This window comes from Eubalaena glacialis, chromosome 1 (genome assembly GCF_028564815.1).
Source record: "Eubalaena glacialis isolate mEubGla1 chromosome 1, mEubGla1.1.hap2.+ XY, whole genome shotgun sequence".
NCBI classification, from domain to species: Eukaryota; Metazoa; Chordata; class Mammalia; order Artiodactyla; family Balaenidae; genus Eubalaena; species Eubalaena glacialis.
Window position 1 is genome coordinate 48,398,745 of NC_083716.1, and position 23,458 is coordinate 48,422,202.

Consider the following 23,458-nt stretch of genomic DNA (forward strand, 5'->3'; position numbering starts at 1 on the left):
GTCCCACCGCATATCATTTGCATGGAGAAGCGAACATAAATTCTGGGACCCCTTGCTGAGAACAAAATCAAACTTTCCTTTTGTACGGTCGCTTGGAAAGGGAAGCCGTGTGCAAAGAGTCCCCCCAAAACCCATCCGGTGGCGACAGTTTGCAGCGCTTTGTCAGTTTGCAGCCCAGGAGTCACCAGGCCTGACAAGGGGAGCTTAAAACCAAGCTCTCCCCGAGAAAGAAGGTTTGAGTCAGAGGGAACTTGGGGTGGGGGTGGGGTGGAGTGTTTAGAAAATAATGCTTTTTGGGGGATGGTGGTAGTGGTGATTGTTTCAACCTTCTTTTAAAGAAAAGAGGAAAAACATTCCTGATGTTTGCTGAGAAATGACGGATTTTTTTTTTTTTTTTTTTTTTTTTTTACACCACGTGGGCCATTTGTAAGGCCCAGTAGACCTATCCAAGTTACTCGCTGTAGACAGCGCTGGAAATAATCAGATTAAGGCCAATTACGCGTGAGATTATAAAGGCGAGTGCTGAGCGGCGGCGCGCGCTGTAGACAGACAGCAAGACATCTGGCCACTTCCCGAGTCACTTTTCTGGTCCTGCGGGCGCCAGCCGCGCGGAGCCCCGCCCGTATCCAGTCGAGCCGGGCGAGCGGACCAGAGGCGGTCACGCTCCGGCCTTCCTCGCCCGCCGCCCGCCGAGGTACGCGCGGCTCCCGACCCACACACCGAGCCCTGCGCGCCTGGCCTTGGGGCTCGGCTGCCTTCCTGGCGGGGGCTGCCTTTCGCGCAGATGGCCTGGCGCGCTCGCCGGACTCGGCTGCGTTGGCTTGGGTGCAGGGATTGTGGCGGGGACCCCTGAGAGCCGGGAACCAGACTGCGCGGGCTTGGTGTTGGGGCCGAGGTGGGGGGGACGTCTGTCCGGGTGGTGGACCCGAATGGAAGGGCTGTCCCACGGGGTCTCCGGCTTGCGACGGCGCTGCCACCTCCCCTCCAGTCCCCAGAGTGGGCTGAAGGCGTTGGGAGGGGTCTTTCCATGAAAGGAGCGCCCGGGGCGCTCCAGGGCCGGGCGGGGGGCGAAGGCAGAGGGAGACTGAGGCTCTGTCGCTGTTTGCTTTGCAGCCAGGCCAGATCTACGCGTGCCTTGTCGGTCCCGCAGTCACCCTCCCGAGTCCTGGCCGTCCGGTCGATCCGGCCGTCGGCGATGTTTTATTTCCACTGTCCGCCACAGCTAGAGGGTGAGTAAGCGCCGAGCCAGGAGCTGCTCCAAAAGGCCGGCGCCGGCCAGAAAGGGCCATAGCAGCAGCTGGGGCTGGTTGGTGGTTGGGTCCCTGCTCAGCGAGGGGCGCAGCCACCGGAGGTGGGTAGAGGCGGCCTTGGCCCTCTCCCCACATCCGGCTCCAGCCTTCCACCCTGTCGCCACCTGCCTCCTACGCCCCCTCCCACCCCCCCCACCCCGACCGGTCCTGGGCGGGTTGGCCCCCGGGCTATGAGCGCTGCCAGGACCGGCGGATCCTCCCAGCACAGATGCTGGTGTCACGCCTCTAATCCGGGCTCCCCTGCCCAGGGGGCCGCATCAATCTTTCACGGTGTTTTGCAAACATCCCGATAAGCGGAGGTGGACTAGGTAGCCCGCATGGTCCTGGGCCGGACGTGAGCAGGAACCCCCGCTGCCAGGCTGCTCTCACTCCCAGCTCAAGGCGATCTTGCTCGGCCAGGCCAATGTGGCCCTCAGGAGCAGGGTGGCCCTGCTCACCACTGCCAGAAGGGCCCTGGCATGGCTCCTCCTCTGTGACTCACTGGGTTTCTGACCTCAGATGCTAACCACTTCCCACTCCCAGGGCCAGCCCACGACCAGGGTTTGGGTCTTTGAGGGTCTCCAGTTCTTAGAAGAAATTTCGCTTCAGGATCCTTGGTATGGTCTCTGCACTGGGTTGTTAGGCGGGGGTAGGTTGGTGAGAAGGAAGCAGCTTGGATTTCTGGTCTTGGGGGCTCCCCAGGGGTGGGCCCTCCACACAAGAAGGGGATTACTATGTATCAGGCAAATGCAAAGCCACACACTCTGGCCCTTTAACAGCGCCTTCCTCAGACCAGTAGTCTCAGCCATGGGCTACTAGGACTTACATAACCGGGAGCAGTACCAGGACTTGGCTTTGGCAACCTACTCCTTTGGGGGGAGGGTGGGCAGTGAGTGAATTTTGGAGGGGAAGAAATCGAGAAAGGCACGGGGCAGGGCAAAATGTGGTGAGACACGGGGGGGACCTGAAACCTCAGAGCATGCTCCTTCACCTTGCCCTGGTTACCTTGAGCAGTAGCTGGCCTCAGCTGGCCAGTGTACACAGGGATTTCAGAAAGTTTGTTTTGTTTTTCCCATGGAAGCTTTTAAGAGTTCAGTAGGATTTTCTAAAGGAGGCTAATGAGCACCAGTGTTCAAGCCCTGCCAGCCCGATCAGCATTCCTAAGAAGAGAAGGCCAGGCACTTGGCTGCATTTCACCTCCTTTTACTTCCAATGACCCATGCGGATGGGCTTTATAAAGGTCTGAGAGGTTCATCCCCTGACACCTAGGACTGCAGGGAGATCCTCTGCTTGTGCAGTGGACACACCTTTTCTGCATCTCTGAACCTCAGGTTTGGACTGATTGATACTCGGCAGCCCACCCTTCCAGTTAAAGTGGGAAGGTTGAGATTTGGGCATTTAGCAGATGGTGGGCTGCCTGAGTGACTGAAGGGGAAAGCTCTGTCTGCAGGGTGGGTTGCAGAAGTCACCTGGGGAGAGCCCTGGCCAGCCTGTCGTGACCCCTGCACGCTGAGCTGCTTGCTGCCCTCAGCTCAGCTTAGCTCACCTTTCCTTCCCACACCTGGGGCACATCCCACCTCAACGCTTATTCTGATTGCTGTGACCAGAAGAAAAGCAGATGGGTCTTTAAGAACTTTTTTATTCCTCTGCAGATGTGTTTCAAAGGCAGTTTTACAGAAACGGGTGTTTTATTTTAGTTTAGTATTGCTTGGGGGGAGGTGACCTGCTGCCGATGGAAAGGCTGAGGACAGACCCTTGGAATCTGACTTCTCATTATTGCCTATGAGCTTTTTAATTGTAATTTTTTATTAATCTAGAGAGGCATATAGGAGAAAGCAAAGCATGGCTCATAATCTCACTTCTCAGATAATCTTGCTGATATTAAATTAAAAAGTATTACATCTACCTGCTTAGGAAATTCAAATAGAACAGAAACTTATACATTGAAAAGTGAAATCCTCCTTCTCTACCTCTTTTTCTAAAGATACTCCCTATTGTTGGTTTCTTGTGATTCCTTCAAGAAAAACATGCTATCACCTGCGTTTACCCTCATTTATGTATTTTTCCTCTATATGTTATGCCTTATTTGTGCTGAGATCATACTGCCACATCATTCAGGACTTTCCTTTTTTCACTTCATAATACAGATTTTGGCGATTTTTCCATGTCAATGTATGCAGATCTACTGGCTTCTTTTATTATTTTTTAAAATTTATTTTTAAAATAAATTTATTTACTTATTTGTTTTTATTTTTGGCTGTGTTGGGTCTTCGTTGCTGCACGCGGGCTTTCTCTAGTTGCGGCGAGTGGGGACTACTCTTTGTTGTGGTGCGTGGGCTACTCCTTGTGGTGGCTTCTCTTGTTGCGGAGCCTGGTGCACAGGCTCAGTAGTTGTGACACGTGGGCTTAGTTGCTCCGCAGCATGTGGAATCTTCCCCGGGCCAGGGATCGAACCCGTGTCCCCTGCACTGGCAGGCGGATTCTTGACCACTGCGCCACCAGGGAAGCCTGACTGGCTTCTTTTAAATAGCTGTGTAGTATTCCATTATATATTGTTCAAAAGGTGCCTACAATTGTGCACTTTGGTTGTTTCCATTTTTTTTTTTTTCTGTTACCATGTTACCAGGAACAATATTCTCACTCCATTTTGGCACACTTTTAAAGTATATTCATAGACTACATACCTGTATGTGCACTTAAAATTTTTGATGGATATTGTCAAATTACCCTCTAATAAGGCTGCACAAATTCATGCTCTTACAAATGGTGAATCGTGTGTACAATTCATTATGCTTTTAACTGTACTGGGTATAATTGTGCAGCTTATTTTTTTGGCAAAAATGTTTTGTTTAATTATTGCAAGGTTTAACATTTTCATAACATTATCAACCATTCTATTTATTTTTAAGTAAGAAGCCTGTTCTCATAATTTCCTCTTTTCTATTAGGTTGTCAATCGTTGTTCTTATTAATTTGATGAACTGTCAGCTTTTCTTAGGATCCAGTTTGACATGCAGTGTTTCACTTAAAGATATTATATGTACACTTTGTGAAACAATTTGGGACAAGCAGGTAGAAGTTTGTGAGGCTGATTGTGATTTGAGAGCCTCAGAGACTGCATTTCATCCTCATCAGTCAACTGCTTTGTTTTAAAAGGAAACTGTTTGGTTTCCCACAAAATAATGGAAATAAGACCGCTTTGGGGCTGTCCCTTTGAAGTTCCCAATGAGCTGGAGAGAAATATTTGTAACTAGGATTTTGAGGAAGAAAGCAATTTGGATGGGATGGTGGAGGGAGAAGTCTTCACCAGAGAGTGGAGGTCTTGTGACAAAGGATGTGCACTGGGGAGTTGAATAATAAGTAGGAGGGACTCCCTTTAGTAGATAGAATTTTTAAAAGCCGAAGGACCTTGCTTCTTTGGGACTGAGGTCCTTCGGAGGGATGATGCCTTGGCAGTGTCGCTTGCCAGCTCCTAATGGCGAACATGCAATGATTCTGAGACCGGAGCCCATGGCAGGTACGGCGTTCACTGCCTAATGGGAACTTGCTCATTTTTTTTCCTAAGAAGCCAAGTAAATGGTGGACTGTAAAGTAAATGGTGCACATTTGGAAAATGATCTGAATGCACATTTGGGGCCAAACTCTGTTGTGGCTTAATCCGAGCTTTGGAGGCTGGCAGGGAGGACTGTAGAAAGGATGCCTTTCTTTTCACAGAAGTGGGAGTAGTGGGTCTTTTATGAGCCTGGCCAGAGGCTCCTGTTTAAGTCTGCTTGGAATTCAGGACAGTCGCTATTGGTGCAGATTTCTTGTTAATTGACATCTATATAACAGATCCACTAGAGTGCTGATGAGCTGTGACCAACGGTATTAATATTCATTTATAAACTTCTTACCTCCTCGTGTCCTAAAGTTCTAGGAGAAAAGTGCTGGGAAAAGCTCTTGGTGATTTCTTTCCTCCCCTATCCCCAGCCTTTAATTCTTATTGTTGTAGAAATAAGGGAAAGTAAAATAACAAGTGAGCAAAAGGGAAACGTAGAGGCTTTTATTAAAGGATCAGAGGTAGAAGGGATGAGCTGAAGGCACACTGGACAGAGGTGCAGGCAGCTGGGAGCCAGAGGGCCGATGAAGGCTCCATCTCAAGTTAGTGACCCTTCCTGGCTCAGAGTCTAGAATTTCACAAGTGGACTTGGCTGTCTAGGGGAGTAAGGTCTCCACTCACCCTGTGAAATAGGCATAGTTAGGCCTAAAGTCAGAGGTTACTGGGAGAGAGAGAGAGCGTGAGAGAGTGAAAAAGAGGGAGCCTTAATTACAGGAGCAGAGAAAGATGCTTTAGGACAGACAGGGCTCCGTCTGGGTGGGATGGGTCACTGAGTGAATGTGCATGGCAGGGGCTCAGTGTGAAGACTGGGGGGCCCTGTGCTCAGGCTGATTCAGTTTGCTCCCTGCAGGCACTGCGCCCTTTGGCAACCACTCTACAGGAGATTTCGACGATGGGTTTCTGCGGAGAAAACAGCGCCGGAACCGGACCACGTTCACTCTTCAGCAGGTAATGATGTTCCCCTTCTGAGACCCAGCCACTTCCTGCCTCCAAAATAATCAGAGTTTGAGCAGCAATTCTTTGTCTTTTAAAATAAAGCCAACTGATCATGTTAACTGGATCTTTCTGTTTTCTTGAACAATTTATGTGTCAAGGAATCTGTCTGGGGAGAGGGCAGAGGACTGTGACGTTATGATCCCAGATAGTCAGTGAAGAGGCAATGATGACGGCTCCCTTTTATCTCAAGTTGAGAGTTTGGGGAACATTTCCACATCAGCAATACAGCAACATCATTTCAACTTTGAAATAACCTTTTGAGGAAGGCAGGTCAGGTATTCTCATCCCCAGTAGATAAATGAGAAAACCGGGGCCCAAGAGGTTGACTGATTTGTAGAAGGTATTGTCGTCCATAAGTGGAAGGGCTACAACTGGAACCTAGATATTGTGTTTCCAGGGCCGGGGCTCCTTCCCTTAGATCCGTTTGTCTCCCAGAGCACACTGGAGCAGAAACCCTAGGAGGTTTCTGTGGGACTGACCCAGTGAGGGCTTCTGCAAGTTGATTCTGTTCTTCCAAGCCCTATAATGAAAGCTGCGTGGGTTGCACTTTAAATGTAAATGCATTCAGATGTTTGTGCCTCTCTTATTTCTACCTCTTGGGGTAGCACTGAGGTTGTTAGTAAGTCTTAGCTCCCAAGTCTTCCGCGGTTGAAATTTTAATTCTGTGGGATCTTTTCAAAGAGCATTTTTCTCCCTCTTCTTCCCCTACTTGATCTGTGAAACTACTTCCTCACCACACATAGCAAATTTGAAATATGCATCTGCTTCCTCTCACCTAGCCACATCCTCTCACCAGTAAATATTTTTTTTCCTTTTACCAGCTGGAAGCTCTGGAGGCAGTTTTTGCCCAAACACACTACCCTGATGTCTTCACCAGAGAAGAGCTAGCCATGAAAATCAACCTCACAGAAGCCAGAGTGCAGGTAAACCTTCTTTTTAATTATTTAACTCTCTAATATTAAAACTGGCAAACTTTTTTTTTTTTTTTTGACATCATGACTGCAGAGTGCACATTTGGCCAAAGAAAGCAAATGAAGACTATCTGTCATTTTCATGATGCACTTTAATAACATCAACATAATGTGGAATATTAGATTAGGTTGATTAATCGGTCATTCATAATTAACTAGTGATAATGTTCTACACTAATTTGTCCGCGTCTCTAAGGTACTAAATTACATCAATGCACATCCATTTCCTTGCTTTGGAAAAAAAAAAAAAAAAGAGCTGAGATGCTATTCTCAAAGCAGCTCTGACCGCTCTGGGGTAAGGCCGGTCAATTGCAGAGAACTGTGTTTTCATATGGGAACAGAGCAGGATCTGCTTTCCAGAAATTGCATCATGTCCAACTTTTCCCCAGCACGTGGACTCTTTCAGCGAAGTGGTCCTAAGAACATGGGCAATTTAAAAATCTTTAAACGGCAGCAGCAAAAGGGCTGCCTCAGAGCTGAGCGTGGCCCGTGGTGACTGCCTCTAAGCAGGATTTCTTTTTAGAAGCTACACGGTGATTACGTTTAAGTGCACAAACCCGTCGACAGATGTGCCCGAACGCAGGAGGAACAGATTCGCAGCAGCGCCTCTCCGGGCGAGCTATTCTTTGAGCACAATTATATATTCATTTTATTTATGGGGTTTCCTCCATGCTGTTTCTGTTCTTTTTTATGTAGGGGCTTGGGGTTAAGACTATGCAAAGATCTAATTGTAGAAAATATAATAGTTTGCTTTCGGTTCCCCTGGGTCATGTTAGTATCTCTTAAAAACCTATGGCTGAAGAGAGATAATGGAATTCTGAACAGTAAATTGGGGGTTGTAAACAAATTATTTCCCCTATAATCAGATTATGTGATCCTGATTATTAAATCTGAACATGAATCATTGGTCATATGCGGGCAAATTAAACTGATTATTATTTGGAAATGAAAATCTCCTTTGGCCAGGATGCCGTTTATCCTTTCTTTTTTTTAATGCCAGCTTGCCAATAGCTGCCTAAAGACTGAACTGCAAATTGAGATAAATGGCACAATTATTGAGCATTCAGAAGTGGAAGATCATAACTTCTCCCTGAAAGGTGCAAGGGTGAGATAGGGGTGGTGACAATTAAAGCTGGGAATTGTTGTTAGGGCTATTGTTGGCTATTATGCAAACAGACAATGGCTGTGAAGCATTTGTTTAGTGAGACTCCATGTGGGGACACGGCTTTGGTGGCGGGAAGGGAGATGTGTTTACATTTATACCCCTTGCTCATTCAAATATGATTAATGTTCTATAAAGCAGGGTCTTAATCGAAGCTGATGTTGTCAAACAATAACTAAATAGGGAAATAAACGACTCCATCATGCTCTTTCCTCAGAAGCAGGCGAACTGTCAGTGCAAAGTCATTAAAATATGATAATGAAAAATAGCTCAATTAAATGTTGTTATAGCTGTGACCTTCATTCAATTAAGACGCCAGAAAGTGTCTGCATTTTGCTTTGCATTTAACTGCCCTAAATTTAGAATATAGATAAAATCATTATTCAGTGGTTGCTGATATGTGCAATTAAAAACCAACTAGATTAAAAAGAAAGAAAGAAACCCAGTTAAAGGAGAATGAAAATTCGCAGGTGGGGTGAGCCTGGAGACCGAGGCTCTCTCCTGGGCCAGTCTGCTGACAGGCAAGGAGGAGAGGATGCCCAGGGGAATAGGAGGGAGGTCTAGCCAAGCCCCTTTTTTTTTTTTTTTTAAAGCCAGGAATTATCTTCCAGGAGAGAGGGGAAGAGGTTTAGCTGCACGGAGTAAAGGGCAGCAGGATTTCACTGACCTCTGGGAACACCTTGGGCCCAGGCTGCCTGACTGCCCTGAGGCTGTCCTGCAAATGCAATCTTGGTTTCTAAGGCTTAAAGGATTCCACACCCACCTCTAAGAAGGCACTCAGAGCAGGTGAATCACAAGCCGCCTCCTAACCTGAGGATGGTGGAGATAATAACACTAGCTAATGTTCACCGAGTGATTGATTGCTGTGTGCCAGGCACTGTGCTTAGTATTTTGCATGCGTCTCCATTAAATGTCCTAACAATGCTTGGGGGTGGCTGTTATTATTACTCTCAGACAATTTGGATCATGGTACCCAGCCAAGCCACTGGGCTTCAAATTGTGGATCTGCCACTTAGCACTTGGATGACCTCAGGCAAGTTAATTAAACTGTCTGTGCTTAGTTTTGTCATCTGTAAAGTGGGGGTAGTAGAACTACCTGCCTTAAAGGATTGCAGTGGATTCTAAACCAGATTCACCGGGGTCCAGAATTCTCAACCAGGACTGACTCCAGAGTCAGTGTTTCTAGTGGATGCACTAGGCTGATGGTCACGAACTTGCCGTGATGTGTCAGTGTTAAATCACACGTATGAGGCCAGACACACTCCGGACAAACCTGCTGGATGAGAGAATGAGTATTTTTTGATGAGGAAACCCCAGGGCAGTGTTTTACAGACTGCTTTGATGATGAATCCCCCCTCTCCCCGTAGGAAACACATTTCACATCAAATAAGTGTACTTGCATACACTGAGAATTTCCACAAATAGTACTTTTACCCTTACTGTGGGCAGTGCATTTGGATACTTTCTACGATTTCACACTCATTAAAAAATGCCTGTCACACCTTCGACTCTGATTTTCTGACCCGCCCGTGAGTCTGAAGCTGCAGTTTGGAGGGCACTGCTTGGCTAAATCTTTAGAGAGAGGAGGCTGTGCTCCCGCACACCTACTGCAGGGGAGCCGTGAGCCGGGGGCATGGGGACCAGGCATTTGGGTTTAGGTTCTGGTTGCCTCCTTCTTTCTGATTTTCTGCCTCTGTTGGGTGTGTGCTTCCTTCGGGGACTCAGGTTTGGTTCCAGAACCGAAGAGCCAAATGGAGGAAAACGGAGAGAGGGGCCTCGGACCAGGAGCCAGGAGCCAAGGAGCCCATGGCAGAGGTGACGCCACCGCCTGTGAGAAATATCAACTCCCCGCCCCCTGGGGACCAGGCCCGGAGCAAGAAGGAGGTCCTGGAGGCCCAGCAGAGGTGAGGCTGGCTGAACCCAGGGCCTGGAGGGCTGGCGGGCACCCAGGATTGGGAACTCAGTGTGTCATTTTCCTTCTCTGCCAGCCTGGGGAGAACTGTTGGTCCCACAGGGCCTTTCTTCCCCTCTTGCTTGCCGGGGACCCTCCTGAATACGGCCACGTACGCCCAGGCCCTGTCACACGTTGCTTCCCTGAAAGGTGAGTTTGGGCTCTGCTGCCTGCTGGTGCGGGGCAGGGGCTCTGCTGCCTGCTGGTGCGGGGCAGGGGCTCTGCCTGCCTGCGCCACCTCCAAGGGGATCATGGAGATGGTTTGCCTCTTCTGTTTTCTTGGGCGGGCCCATCCTTGCACCGGGGGCTGGTGTAGCTCCTTTTCTCCTTCTGTCAATCACAGGCAGGGTCATGAACAGCATCTGTTTCCACACATGCTATCTTGTTTGATTTCTACATGGCCTGAGAACGTAGGTGAATGTCGTATCACTGCACCAGCTGCGGGATTGGTTGAGAGGTGGCTATTTCAGAAGGGGCCACTGCATGTTCACAGACTGCTGCCTCCTGTCGGTACCAGTTTTAGGTGCTAGCTTGCAGCTCGTGGGTGAGGCCTGCGATGGACCGTTGTCCCAGCTCGTGAGGACCCTCCCCATACGTGCAGCCTCCCCACCTGCCTTCCCTGGGGCCTCCTGATGTCAGGGGTTAGGATTTGTGGTTTTCTAAGATTTGCTGTCTTCTCAAAGGCTGTGGTTGTCTGAAGGATGGAAACCATTTGGGGCGTTTTTGTCAGGCCCAGAGAGAAGGACTCTGGTGGGGCTGTCCTTTGGGGGTTTCTGGGTCAACCCCACTGGATGAATGGGTCCATCCAGTGTCTTTCAATTCTTGGCCCCAAACTCACTCTTCCTGTGAGGAAACCAAGCAGCTGTGCTGGCCGGGAGCAGGGATGGGCCCCAGAGTTCGTCTGGGGCAGTGAGTGTTAGTGTTGGGGTTTGTCTGTCACAGCGGGTCTGGGAGATGGGGGTGCAGGTGCGGGCTGTAGGCTTTTTCCCCATAATAGGCAGAGGGAGAGGCCCCCCTAGGATGTTTCCTGTGTGCTCTGTTTTAGGGTCTGGGGTCTCCTGCCCTCGAGAGGTTCTCCCTCCTGCAGGTTGGTCTTGCATGTGCGTGTGCACACGGGCGCGCGCACACACACACACACGCACACGCACGCGGGCAACCTGCATTGCAAATGTAGTTTCTGGAGCCTGAATAAGGGCATGATGGAGCCTCTCTAGGGGATCTCCGAAGGGAGAGAAGGGTGTTCTACGCACAGGGAAAAACACGTGCAGAGTGCCAGGAGCAGGGAGAAGAACAAGTCTTGTCTGGAGAACGGCTGGTATGTTGGGTGCCCACAGGAGAGTGCCCAGAGATAAGGTGGAGGGGCCAGAGCTTGCAGGCCTTGGATGCCGCACTCCTGCATTTGGATTTTCCACTGTAGGAGGTGGGCCCCTGAGGCCTGGAGCCACTTCTGAGTGGTCCAGGCAGCTGGGCAAGTCGCCGTGCTCAGATGGCCGGCATGGGTTGACGAGGTTCAGCTCCATCCAGCTCTGGACCCCGTGCCCTCCTAGTGCTTCCTTCAGCTCCAGGGTCTGTGTGCTCCAGGGGCCAAGTAGAGCCCCCTGCCACAGAGTGGCCTTGGGACATATTCACAGACACAATAGGCTGATAGGGCACTGTGAAGATGGGGTCCCAATTGGAAGGGGCTTCCAGAAGGAGATTACCAATGGGACTTGGGTATCATTCAAGGAGCTGCTCTGGACAGAAGAGCAATCCTGTGTCCATCTATGAAATCCTCTCTGCTTCGGTGAGGCCCAGCTCAGCTCCTGAGAGTAACCATCTCTTTTATCAATGTTCTCTGCTTGCCCCACTCCAGCCTCACGAGTTGAAGGTGAATCCCACGTCTCTTCGCTGGGGCAGCTGGGAGGGGTCTGGGGCAAAGCCCAGGCCCTGGTGGAGGCCTGAGGTGGCTGAACGAGTGGAGAGAGGGCCAGGCTGCTGGCAGGGAGGGTGGGAGTGCCCGCCTGCCACTGAGAGGCTGAAGGCACTGATAAGAGGGAGACAGAGGACAGAGCAGAGGAAGCCGGGCTGGCGGGAGGGGCAGGTAGATCTGTCATTCTCCTCTTCTTCCTTTACTCCTGTGTACTCCCCCAGCCCCAGCACTTCCCTTGGGGCCTGACCTGTGCCTGCTTCGCTGGAAACAGACTTTCCTTTGATGGAGGGATGGGGCGTTGGGGTGTCAGGATTCGGCAGAAGTGATGGAAATCACAGTGTGCTCACCAAACCAGGGCACATCTTTGTGCCTTGTGGTGGCACTTGCTCGGAAAGCTTGCACATCCCCACTGGAAGGTCTTCCTGGCTACGATCAGGGACACAAGGTGTGCTGGGGCAGGTGACACACTCTGATAGTTCCAGAGCCAGGCAGGCGATGAGCGAAGAGAGTATGTGTAGGCTTTGTCTTTGCTCCCCCAGATACAAATGAGCTCTTGCTCATCTGGGACACGCAGCCGTCTTGGTCTATGCGTCATTCTCCCACTTGTGAGAAAGGGGTGGGGAAAAGGCACGTTTCTCTACGTCAGAAGCAGCTGTGCGAGGAGCACGCTAAGGGGCTCCCTGAGATTCGGCAGAGGTCCCCTCCTGTAGCTCATCCTGACCCCTTTACCCACCAAGGCCCTTGCTCTCTGGCCCCTCTGAGCAGCTGGCTTTTTAGTCTCTGGCAAGTTAAGTGGTGTTGGAAAGGGAGGGAAATGAGTGATAATTGAAAACCTTTTCTGTCCTCTGCCCGGTGGTCTCATGTGTAGTCCCGTTTAATTCTCACGGTAGAGGAGCGTAGCAAACGATGTATCGGGGAGGCTCCAGAGCTGCACAGCAGGTCAGTGGAGCTGGGATGGCTCTGAGATAACAGCTGGCATTGGTTGGGGTATCTTTGCATTCTAAGAGTGCCTGACCCTGTGAGGTGGCAGCACAGCCTCGCTCCAGCCCAGGTGGGCTCGGCCGTCCTTGGAGATGTGCTTGGGGGACCTGCCTCTGCCTCAGAACCTGGGGTAACAAGCGTGTACCTGCAAGTCAGGTTCTGGATGCCCCGGGATTCAACTCTCGATTGTTTTCCGGAACATTTGTTAAGTGGTTTGAGGCCTACATCTTCCAGACTCTTGCAGCCTACGTCTTCTTCTCCCAGGGTTCCCCAGCTACAGAAGTTAAGTGCATGGCCCAGTTTAGGCCCAAGAGAGGAGCAATCCCAATTTTCTAGGCCTGGCTCAGTGCCCGGACCTCTAGGCTGTGACCTGGCCTCCCTTTCCTGAGTTTATCCCCAGAGGTGGCTGGGCGGCCAGGTGCTGGCAGAGCTGGTGGCTTGAGCTCTGCTTCCAGGGGCCTCTGGCCAACAAGGGGGCCCCCTCAGCAAGCTGCGAGGAGCTTCATGCACATGTGTGCTAGAAGGCACACACCTGGGCTTCCATGCCCATCCCTCTTTTTACAAACGAGAAACTGAGGTTCCCGGAGGGAAAGCCACTTGCTCACAGGTCACTCATATCAGCGAGGTCTCCCCTTTGAGATCTAGGCTGATCTCCACAGGATCCTGGTGTGCTCTTTCCTCCAGGCATGATTTATTCATTCATTCCTCTGGGTGGGCACCTGTTAGTAGGGGCTTTTGACCCCCACCCTGCTTCTGCCCGGCAAGTGAGGACAGCTGGCGGTCCACTGGACATGAGCCCTGGGGGAAGAATCTGGACTCACCCAGAGACCAGAACCATTGTGAGCTGAGCACTGCAGCCCCTTCCAGCTCAGAGATCCCAACCCGCTTCTCCAGGCCTGAGGCAACTTGCAAATCATCCCCAAGAAAGGATCAAAGTGAGTTTCAGCTTCTGGACTCAAACCAGTGTTCAGGTTTCCTTCCCCAGGCTTTGTGGTCCTAGTGGGATCATATGACCCTGGGCTAAAGACAGCAGGTGTCCTGGAGAGGCCACCACTATTCTGGCCCTGCCCCAGACAGCACTCTCGGTGTCGATCCCGAGACTCCAGACCTGAGACTCCAGACCAGGGCTTGAGGATCCAAGCCAAGGCTGAGCTGTGCTACACCAGCACCCGGCCTGGGTGTGAGGGGAATCCGGGCTCCCAGTGCCCAGGCAGGATCCGTTCTCCCTGGGGACACATGGAGCACCCCAGCGAGTAGTCCCAGAGCTAACTGCCTGCAGAGCATTCTATAGAGTTACAAGTCGAAGGACTCTGAGTTGGGGGTCCTGGTCTTTTGGTTCTAGGTGTTGTTGTGACAGATGTGAAGTCTCTTCTGGGGAAACATTGAGAGAGCCTCCAGGTGTGTTTGTAGGGGAGCCTGGGGGTTGTTGAGGTACGGTTTGCTGAATTCCTTTAAGTACCGGTCCTTGAAGTCCTTAGGTCCTTTAAGTAGTTGTTGAATTCACTTCCCTGGAAACACTTTGGCTTTGAATGTGCTCTGAAAACAAGGGCCTTCTTGGAATATTGGCTATCAGCTCCTGGAGCAGGTGGCACTGGGGGGAGGAAAAGGGCAAGCAGGGGCAGATCGGGGTGCTGGATATAGAGGGAATGTGCTGGGGAGGGGATGCCCAAGAAACTGGACTCCCAGAGCACAGAGCTGTGGGGTGTCGTCAAGCCCTGCCTCCAATGTGAATGGCCGGGTGGGCTGGGCCCTGGCAGCTCCATGACTGTGGCTCAGAACATGCTGGTGGATCTAGACTCTGCTTTTTAATTTTTAGATTATGCAGGAAGTGGCCCAGAAAAGGTGACGAGGAACAGGTCACTCAGCCGCTTTGCTGAGCTTTAGCATCCAGACTGAGAAGTCAGTGGCAGATTATGGTTTTCTTAGGAAATTAGAGGCCCTAATTTTCATTCCTTGGAGACACCTGTTGAAGGCAGGGGCCTGGGGTTCGGGGGCAGCTCGAGAGCTAGGGAAACCAAGATGAGGCTGGAAATGACCCCTGGCTTTGGAAAATCTGCACAGCTCAGAGCTGCCACAGCGCACACTGAGCTGGCTTGGAGGTTCTGCCTCAGGCCAAAGGGTGAGGGCAGAGACCTTCCGGAGCTTCGCCCTCTGCCACAACCTGTGCTGGGGGACTGTACTCTGCTGCCAGGTCCCCGGGCTTGGGCAGGTGGCTGAGATGCAGCTCTGGGGCTGGAGCCCTGGGGACACCTATTCAGCAGGTTCAGTGTTGGGGCGTGTGGATGGGGGTGTTCACAGAGGGATGGGTCTGGCTAGGTCAGCAAGGCTGCTCAAGCGATCGGGAGCCTGGGAAGGGTGGGAGGTGGGGCCGGCGCCCTTGAAGGACAGGAGGTTATGGCCCCTTCGGGGTGGCTGGATAAGCAGAGTGTCTCTATGTAGAGGTGTGGCAGACTTGCCTCCATGCTCTGCTGGGCAGGGAGATGTGGATGGGCATTGGGCTGTGCCCATCAGAGGGGGCCAGAAAACTGCCCACCAGCGACAGAGCCAGGTAACTGAAAACCAGGCACTTGTGGAAGTTTCCTCCGTTAATTATCCTTTAATTATCAAGCAGTCAACGAACACAGTAGCGTTGAGCAAGGGCTCTGGATGGCCTGCCTGGTGTGAATCCTCATTCTTCCATTCTCTGGCCATGTAAGTCTTGAGTTAAGTACTGGGAATCTCTACCTCTGCTTCTTCATCTGTAAATTGGGGATCGTGACCATCACAGGACTGGATTTATAGGACCAAATGGGGAGAGTGTGAGTTGGACCAGTGGGAGGTGTGAGTTAACACCGTTATTATTAATCAGATTCCTCCATTCTCATTTTCAAGTCACTGGGTCCCACTCATCTTTAAAAGACCAACTGAAATGTCTTTTCTCCCAAACTTCTCCCATTTTTCTGAACTGTATCGCTGCTGACATTCACCTTTTCCTCGTAACCCCTCGTTGTTCTGATTTTTGGCTGTGATGGGAGCTCCTTCCCGCCCCTGGTAGGATTTGCTGGTCAGGGCACCCATTCCGTCCCTGGGACTTCATGCAGCCAGTGATGTGCTTTGTACTCTGGGGTGGTCAGAGAGAGCCCATCCTGGCCAGGCATGCAGTCAGTGTGTTTCCGGATTGAGTGTTCCACGGACACTTAAAAATAAAAAGGCAGCGGGACCCTACCCCATGAAGTCAGGGTTTGCATAACAATAATGGGTGTCCAGAGAAAAAGCCTTTGCAACACAAAGAGCTTTCCTGCACTGTCTTAATGGCCAGCCTCCTGTTCACAATTCATTAATGCAGAGGAGGTTATTAATGGCCGAGGGAAGCGCTTGGGTTTGTTCTGGGGAAGTGCTGGCCACAGAACGGGCCACAGTCAGCGGAGGCCTTCTCCCTGGTGCACTTAGCCCGGCTGCCTCTAACCTGTGATTCGGAGAGCTGGGTGTGAGGTGGAAACTCATTACGGCTGCCAAGGGAGAGCTTTCATAACTCAGTCCGTGCTCATGCCCGGGAGTCACAGCCACTCTCCCCGGCTGGGCGGGGCATCACGGCTGACCTTTCATCGGCTCCTGTGGTCCCACATGCGGCCCGGGCAGGGAGGAGTCTGGAGGCAGACAGACCTGGTCCCGCCTCCATAGCTGAGCTCCATCCATCCAGGCCTCGGAAGCCGTGAGGACTGACGGAGATGTCCTGACACGCAGTGGGTGCTCAGTCAATGCTAGCAATCAGAGTAGCAGTCCTGGGCCCGCATCATGTGTGTGAGGATGAGCAGGCAGGCGAGGGGCAGGGTGTCCAGTGCTGGGAAGGGGTCTGGCCATGTCCTTCTTGAGAGCAGGGCCCCTTAGTTACCCAAGAATGTGCCCTCCCTGCTTCACGCTGGCATTGGCCCTTGGGCTTCCAGGCCAGGGTAAAGTGTCCAGAGTCTGAGACTGGAAGGGCTTTATTGGCCAATGAACATTTGCCCACCAGGGCTAAACTCAGAGCCGGAGGCAGCCTCTTCCTCCTTCAAGTCCCCTGAAAACATTTTCTCCCTAATTCTCTTAATCACTTTTTCCTGTGCTGTGATTAAAGAAAAAAAAATCACAATCTTAATAAACAATTAAAATTGTTTTATTATGAAATATGATAATCAAAAACTCAGAAAACATGCATCTAGAACTTAATGAATGATTTTAAGCACCCATGTGCTACCCTTCCTTTGGAACTATGCCTGCACCCCAGAAGCCCCTGAATCCCTGTGCCCCTTTCTACTAATGTCACTTTTCTTCCCCCTAAAGGAAACCACTATGCTGACTTTTATGGTAATGCAGCTTTGCCGACCACCTGCGTAGGCATTCAGAAATGCTACTGTCTAGTCTGAACTTTTTTGAACTGTACATGTATATACATATAAATGGAATCATACACGTTGTATTTTTCGTGCCTGGCTACTTTGACTCGGCATTATGTTTGGGAGATTTATCCATGTAATTAGGTTTAGCTGTCAATTCTTAATGATATTCTGTGTACATGCTCAGATCATCTGCAGATAAAGACGGTTTGTCTCTCCCTTTCCAATCCTTATACAGTCATCCCTGGGTATCCGTGGGGGATTGGTTCCAGGACGACCTCCCCGACCCCCCATACCAAAACCCACCCATCCTTGAGTCCTTGATATAAAATGTTGTAGTATAATGAATGCAGTTGGCCCTCCATATCCGTGGGTTTCATACCCCTGGATTCAACCAACTGGCGGATTGATTTCAACTGGTTGGTTGAATCTGGGGATGTGAAACCTGCGGATACAGAAGGGCAGACTATAGTTTTTATTTCTCTTTATTTTTGTCTGGCTGTGCTGGCCATAACCTCTAGTACAGTATTGAATAGAAGTGGTGATAATAGGCATCCTTGCCTTGTTCTTTTTTGTTTTGTCAATAACAGATTTATTGAAATACACATACCATACCATTCATCCATTAAAATGTACAACTCAGTGATTTTTAGTATAGTCAAGAGTTGGGAAACCATCACTACAATCGACCTTAGAAAATTTTCATCACCCCAGACCTATAAGCAGTCAGTCCCCATTTCCCCCAACCCTCCCTGCCCCAGGTTACCACTAATATTTCTGTCTCTATAGATTGTGGACATTCTGCTATTGCCATTGTGGATATCTCATTGAATGGAATCCTACAATATCTGGTCTTTGTGACTGATCCTTGGCTTATGCCCTTATACTTGATCTCAGGGGGAAGCTCTCACAGTTTCACAACCATGTTTGTTGTCTGCCTTTTAATTTTTTTAAAATTTTATTTATTTATTTTTTATACCTTATATTCTGAGATTATATCCTTCCTTTCTTTTTTAGTCCTAGAACATTTCTTTATTATTTATTTATTTATTTATTTATTTTTGGCTGTGTTGGGTCTTCGTTTCTGTGCGAGGGCTTTCTCTAGTTGCGGCGAGCGGGGGCCACTCTTCATCGCGGTGCGCGGGCCTCTCACCATCGCGGCCTCTCTTGTTGCGGAGCACAGGCTTCAGACGCGCAGGCTCAGCAGTTGTGGCTCACAGGCCTAGTTGCTCCGCGGCATGCGGGATCCTCCCAGACCAGGGCTCGAACCCGTGTCCCTTGCATTGGCAGGCAGACTCCTAACCACTGCACCACCAGGGAAGCCCCTGCCTTTTTATTTTTAAGATACCCTTTATCAAGTAAAGATATTTTTCTCTTGCCCTAGTTTTCTAAGAGTTGTATTTTAATTATTATTTTAAAAAATCATGAATATAAGTGGATGTTGAATTTCATCGAATACTTTTTCTGCTGCTGTTGAGACAATCACGTGATTTTTCTTTCTCAATATATTAATACAGTAAATTACACTGATTGATTGTTTAATGTTAAACCAACTGGGCATTCCTGGAATAAACCCAAATTAGATGTGACATGTTATCCTTTCTATATATAGCTGGATTGGCTGCTATTTTGTTTAGGGTTTTTTCATCTATGATCATGAAGAAATTGGCTCATGATTTTTTTTTTCTTATAATCTCCATGCCAGGCTTCAGTATTGTTTTACTTTACCTCCCAACTTAGTATAATAAAAGCAGCAGCAGAACTGCCCAGCTGTTTTATTATCTCTTCTGATTCCAAGTACTGGCTGGGCTCAGCCGGGCAGTTCAGCTGCTGCTTTTGCCTGGGGCGTCTCATGAGGTTGCAGTCAGATGGCAGCTGAGGCTGATACATACAAGATGGCATCACTTCTGTGCCTGGTGCCTTGGCAGGGATGCTGGGAGGCTGGGAGCACTCTCTCTCTTTCTCTCTCTCTCCCCATGGTGGGAGTTGGATGGCAGTTGGATCCTGAGAATGTAAAAGCAGAAGATGCCAGGTCTTGTTAAGAGTTACACTTAGAACAGTCACAGTGTCACTTCTGCTGTATTCTATTGATTAAAGCTGCTCACAGAGCCAGCCCAGACTTAGGTGGAGGGAACTGCGCACCGGTGTGAATACTGGGAGGGTGGTTCATTGAAGGCCCTCTGTAGAGACTGACTCTATAGGTAATGAGGATACTCTGGCCTCGTGACATGAGTTGGGATGTTTATTTTTGAACCCACCCAACTTCCCAATCCTGACTATAAGCACTTTAAGGGCACTGGCCTTATCCGACTCACCTCTAGATCTTTCCAAGCCACTTACCTCTGCCCCTTACACAGGGTCTGGTCTGGTGCCGAGTAAAAGGTAGTGACGTTTGGGGAAAGAAGGAAAGAAAGTCGTGCTGCTCTGGGCCTGGGAGACCCGCCTCACTTAGGAGACCCCAGTCTACTGGCCTTGGCCCTGTACTGCGGGCCACTTGCTGGGCCCCATAAACTGCTGGGCCCTTCTGTTCTTCATTCAGTACCCACTGAGCACCCTAGTTTGCCAGTCTCTGAAAGGGGGGGCTGAGCATCCTTTGATGAATTGGATACAACCCTACCCTAAGGGGCTCAAGGCTGGGTGTGGGCTTGGAGAGAGAGACACTTGTGACACTGTCGCGTGCCCTCATACAGGCCAACAAGGGCATGCAAGGTGTGGGGAAAGCCCAGAGGAGGGAGGAACTCTTTCTCTGTAGGAATGAAGAAGGTTGTCCAGAGGAAATGCTTGAGTTGGGCTTGAAGGAGCTGTAGGAGCTGACCAGTGGGTGTGGGCACTCCAGGCATCTGACAGAAGAGCATGAGCAAAGGCACTGAGGCTGGCTGGTTGAGGAAAGGACAAAGTGTGAGGTTGGATGGAGCCACGGTCCTTGGAGAGGATGGTGTGGCCTCAAGATGAGCCCAGGCTCTGGAGTCAGACCAGCCATGGCCCTTTACTGCCTCCTTCCCTTTATAAGGCCAACTTAGGGGAGACCCCAATCTCCTCATCTGTAAAATGAGGGTCGTCATGGCCATACCCAATATTGCCTGTGGTCTGTCGGGTGTGTATCTGTGCCTGGCACATCCAAGTGCCCGGTAGGCGCTGGTGATTGTTGTTAGGGTTATGAGGATGAGGCCAAGAGGTCACTTGGGATCTGATTTGGGTTTGGGTTTGGGTTTCTGGGGCAGAGGATCCCACTTCCTGCAGGCGTTCACTCCTCAATGGGAGAGGCTCTCAGCCTGAGGTCCACAGTGTGTTCAGCTTTAGGAAAGCAGCACAGCCTTGCAGGGGCTCCTGGCTTGTTTTTGAAGGTGCAGGTGTTTGGGGAACAGGGCACCTGAGGGCCAGGACATGGTCTGTCCTCAAGGGGGAGGTGGTTTGGTCAGCCCTAGCCTCTCGGTGCCTAGCCGATGTCAGGAAGGCAGGGGTGGAGAACCCCAGCACTTAACATTTGGAAGGAATCTCCTTGATGAGTATATGCTACCACCACTTCTCCAGGATACAGTGGGGGAAACTGAGGCTCAGAGAGGGGCTAGGACTGCCCAAGGTCACACGGTGCCTCTGCCAGAGGTAAGACAAGCCAGACACCCAAGTGTCCCACCTGCCAGCTCCCCACACCCTGTATTGATTCCGTTCCTTTTACAGGCCCCTGCTGTCATTCTCTGGCTTTAAAAACTGCAACTCACTTTCCAGAAGCCATTTCCTATGGGTGCTGATGGGTTTGCCCTTCCTGCTAATCAATGGGGCCCTGGAGTGCAAGGAGCTGAGCAGAGGGCTCCTGGCTTGTGCCCAGAGGCAGCGGGGAAGCAGGCTGCCCGTCCAGAGTTCTGGCAGCCGCCGGAAGGAGGGAGGGTGACGCTCACTGGCATCGGATCGCCTAGAACGTGTGTCCCTGCTGCTCCTCTGGCTGTGCCAGGGTCCTTGAATCTGGGTGCTGTCATCATTTGCTTGCCCCTTCAGAGGTATCCAAGCAGAAATGGCACATTGGCGCTGGCCCCGAGACTGGGTCACAGCATGAGGGACGGTCGAATGAGCCGACTCCTGTCAGGGAGCATTTGCTGAGTGAATAAGCAGATGTTGGGACAGTGCGTGCACACGTGGAATTAAGACAGGGAGGGATTTAGAGTCCACTCCTCCAGCGTAACCTGCCAAATTAACCTGGGGATTTTGGCATTAATCAGATTGGGTAACTCTGTGATGACCATAGTTTTTCTTTCCATGGGGTATTGAGGAAGCTTAGAACCTGGGAATTGGCAACCTTTGAGGAATTAAAATATGCCCCCTCAGTCAGGAAAGACAGACTCTCCCTCCTTTTCTCCCTCCCCCAAATATTCAAGTGCTTACTTTGTACCCAAATTGGAAATTTTAGCTCTGGAATCAGGGCTGTGTGGGTGAGGGTAGGTGAAAGCTCTTACCCTGCAAGTTTGGGAGGTGCGGTGGGTACAAAAATAAACACAACTCATGGTAAAGAGGCAATAAAAACCATAACACAGGTACAGGAGAAAGCACTTTGGGGGTTCTGTGGTAGTAGTCACCCAGGAGTGAATTGGACCCTGTTGTGTATTTGATTACTGGTGAATACACTTAGCCACTGCATCTAAAAATCTCTGCCTAAATACTGTAGGCGTCTACTAACACTGCCACCCAAATATTCCTTGTAAACTGTAAGGAACGGGTATTAGGAATCACAGAATATGTTTATTCATTTATTTACTTTGCTGTAAAGCAAAAAAAAAAGAAATGAACTGTAGTATTTATGTGAAAGGTCTCATAAATCCGCTTACTCCTTTCCTTGCTCCATACTCTTACCTTTAACCTGAACGTTCAACAAGAAATCGATGTGTGAGAGCTCTACTTGTAACCAAAATTATCATTCATGTGCCTTTCTATGGTGAAAATGTGCTTTCGGCGGAGAGGAGACAGAACTAACTTAATTTTTCCTGTCAGTCTCTGTAGTAGATCAATTAAACTGCCAAGGAGATCAAATATTTCAGACTGTATTTATTACATTAAGTATTTATGTTCAGGCCAAGCCTTTAAAGCATGATGTCATATAGGAATGTAGGCCGATTCGATCAATTCAGCAGAATTTGCTGTAACTTAATGGAAATCTAACTGTGTGTTTTAATTTAGTGTCCAAGAGGTAGCAAGTTCTTCAAACAAAATAATTTGCAGGCTGCATTTGGGGGCTTGGAGGCTCTTGTACAGGCTTTGGTGATGGCACACATGGTTGGGTGAGAGGGAAGAAATTGTGGCCTTTTAGGGGCTTTGCTGGCTGATGGTTGGTCGCATCCCATGCCAGGGATCACTGACTTCGATCCCGGCCGAATGGGAGATAGACAGAATGTTCCTGGTGGGTCTTCCATGGTCAGCCCTCAGCTCCACGTTCGCCAGTCAGTAACTCTAGTGCAGACTGAGGCCATTAGCAGTCGTGGAGTCTCAACTGGGTGCTGAGGGTACAGTTCTTATTCCTTAGAAACCTCAGTGGAACTCTGTCCTAAAGGAGAACGTCTATCCCATCATTTGAATGAAAGGAGACGGGAAATCATGAGTCACAAAAAAGACACTCTTATTGTGAGAGTAATACTTGGTCAGTTTAGAAAAAGTGGAAAGTACAGCAAAACCCAAAGAAAAATATAAAAATCATTCGTAATCTTAGCATCCAGAATCAACTACGAATATTTGCTACTAGTACGTTTGCTTTCTTCCCATTTATAAATATATATTGCCAATAAATTTATGTATTTTAGGGAATTCCCTGGCGGTCCAGTGGTTAGGACTCGGTGCTTCCGCTGCCGGGGGCCTGGGTTCAATCCCTGGTCGGGGAACTAAGATCCTGCAAGCCACGCAGCCAAAAAAAAAAATTTTATTTATTTTAGAACTTATTTAGAATTTTTAAATTTTAATTAAAAGGTTTAAATTTGTAAATATTTTCTGTTACTAAATAAAATTATATACTATTCATACTTGTGACCACATATGGATATGGTATATGGCTGCACGTATGCATATATATGTATGTACTATGCAAATATATGTATGTATTGTGTATACATGTATATGTATGTATATAAATATACATACATACACCAAAATGGGATCATTTTGACTTACTGTTTCTTAACCTACTTTTTAAACCTAATGTTTTATTATTATTATTTTTTATGGCACCAAACATCCTCCTACAACATAATTTTGTCATAGCTTCAGTGCGTTC

At 49.5% G+C, this 23,458-nt stretch overlaps 1 protein-coding gene across 1 annotated transcript in view; it reads left to right on the top strand.

Annotated features, from left to right (window-relative positions):
- Window positions 1–1,195: 1,195 nt before the first annotated feature.
- DRGX (dorsal root ganglia homeobox) overlaps window positions 1,196–23,458 on the top strand; it is a 30,173-nt gene continuing 7,910 nt past the window's right edge. The window contains exons 1-5 of the mRNA XM_061196267.1: window positions 1,196–1,229; window positions 5,737–5,834; window positions 6,704–6,805; window positions 9,741–9,919; window positions 10,004–10,116. Coding sequence (XP_061052250.1) covers window positions 1,196–1,229; window positions 5,737–5,834; window positions 6,704–6,805; window positions 9,741–9,919; window positions 10,004–10,116 — 526 coding nt within the window. The remainder of the gene's footprint in view (window positions 1,230–5,736; window positions 5,835–6,703; window positions 6,806–9,740; window positions 9,920–10,003; window positions 10,117–23,458) is intronic.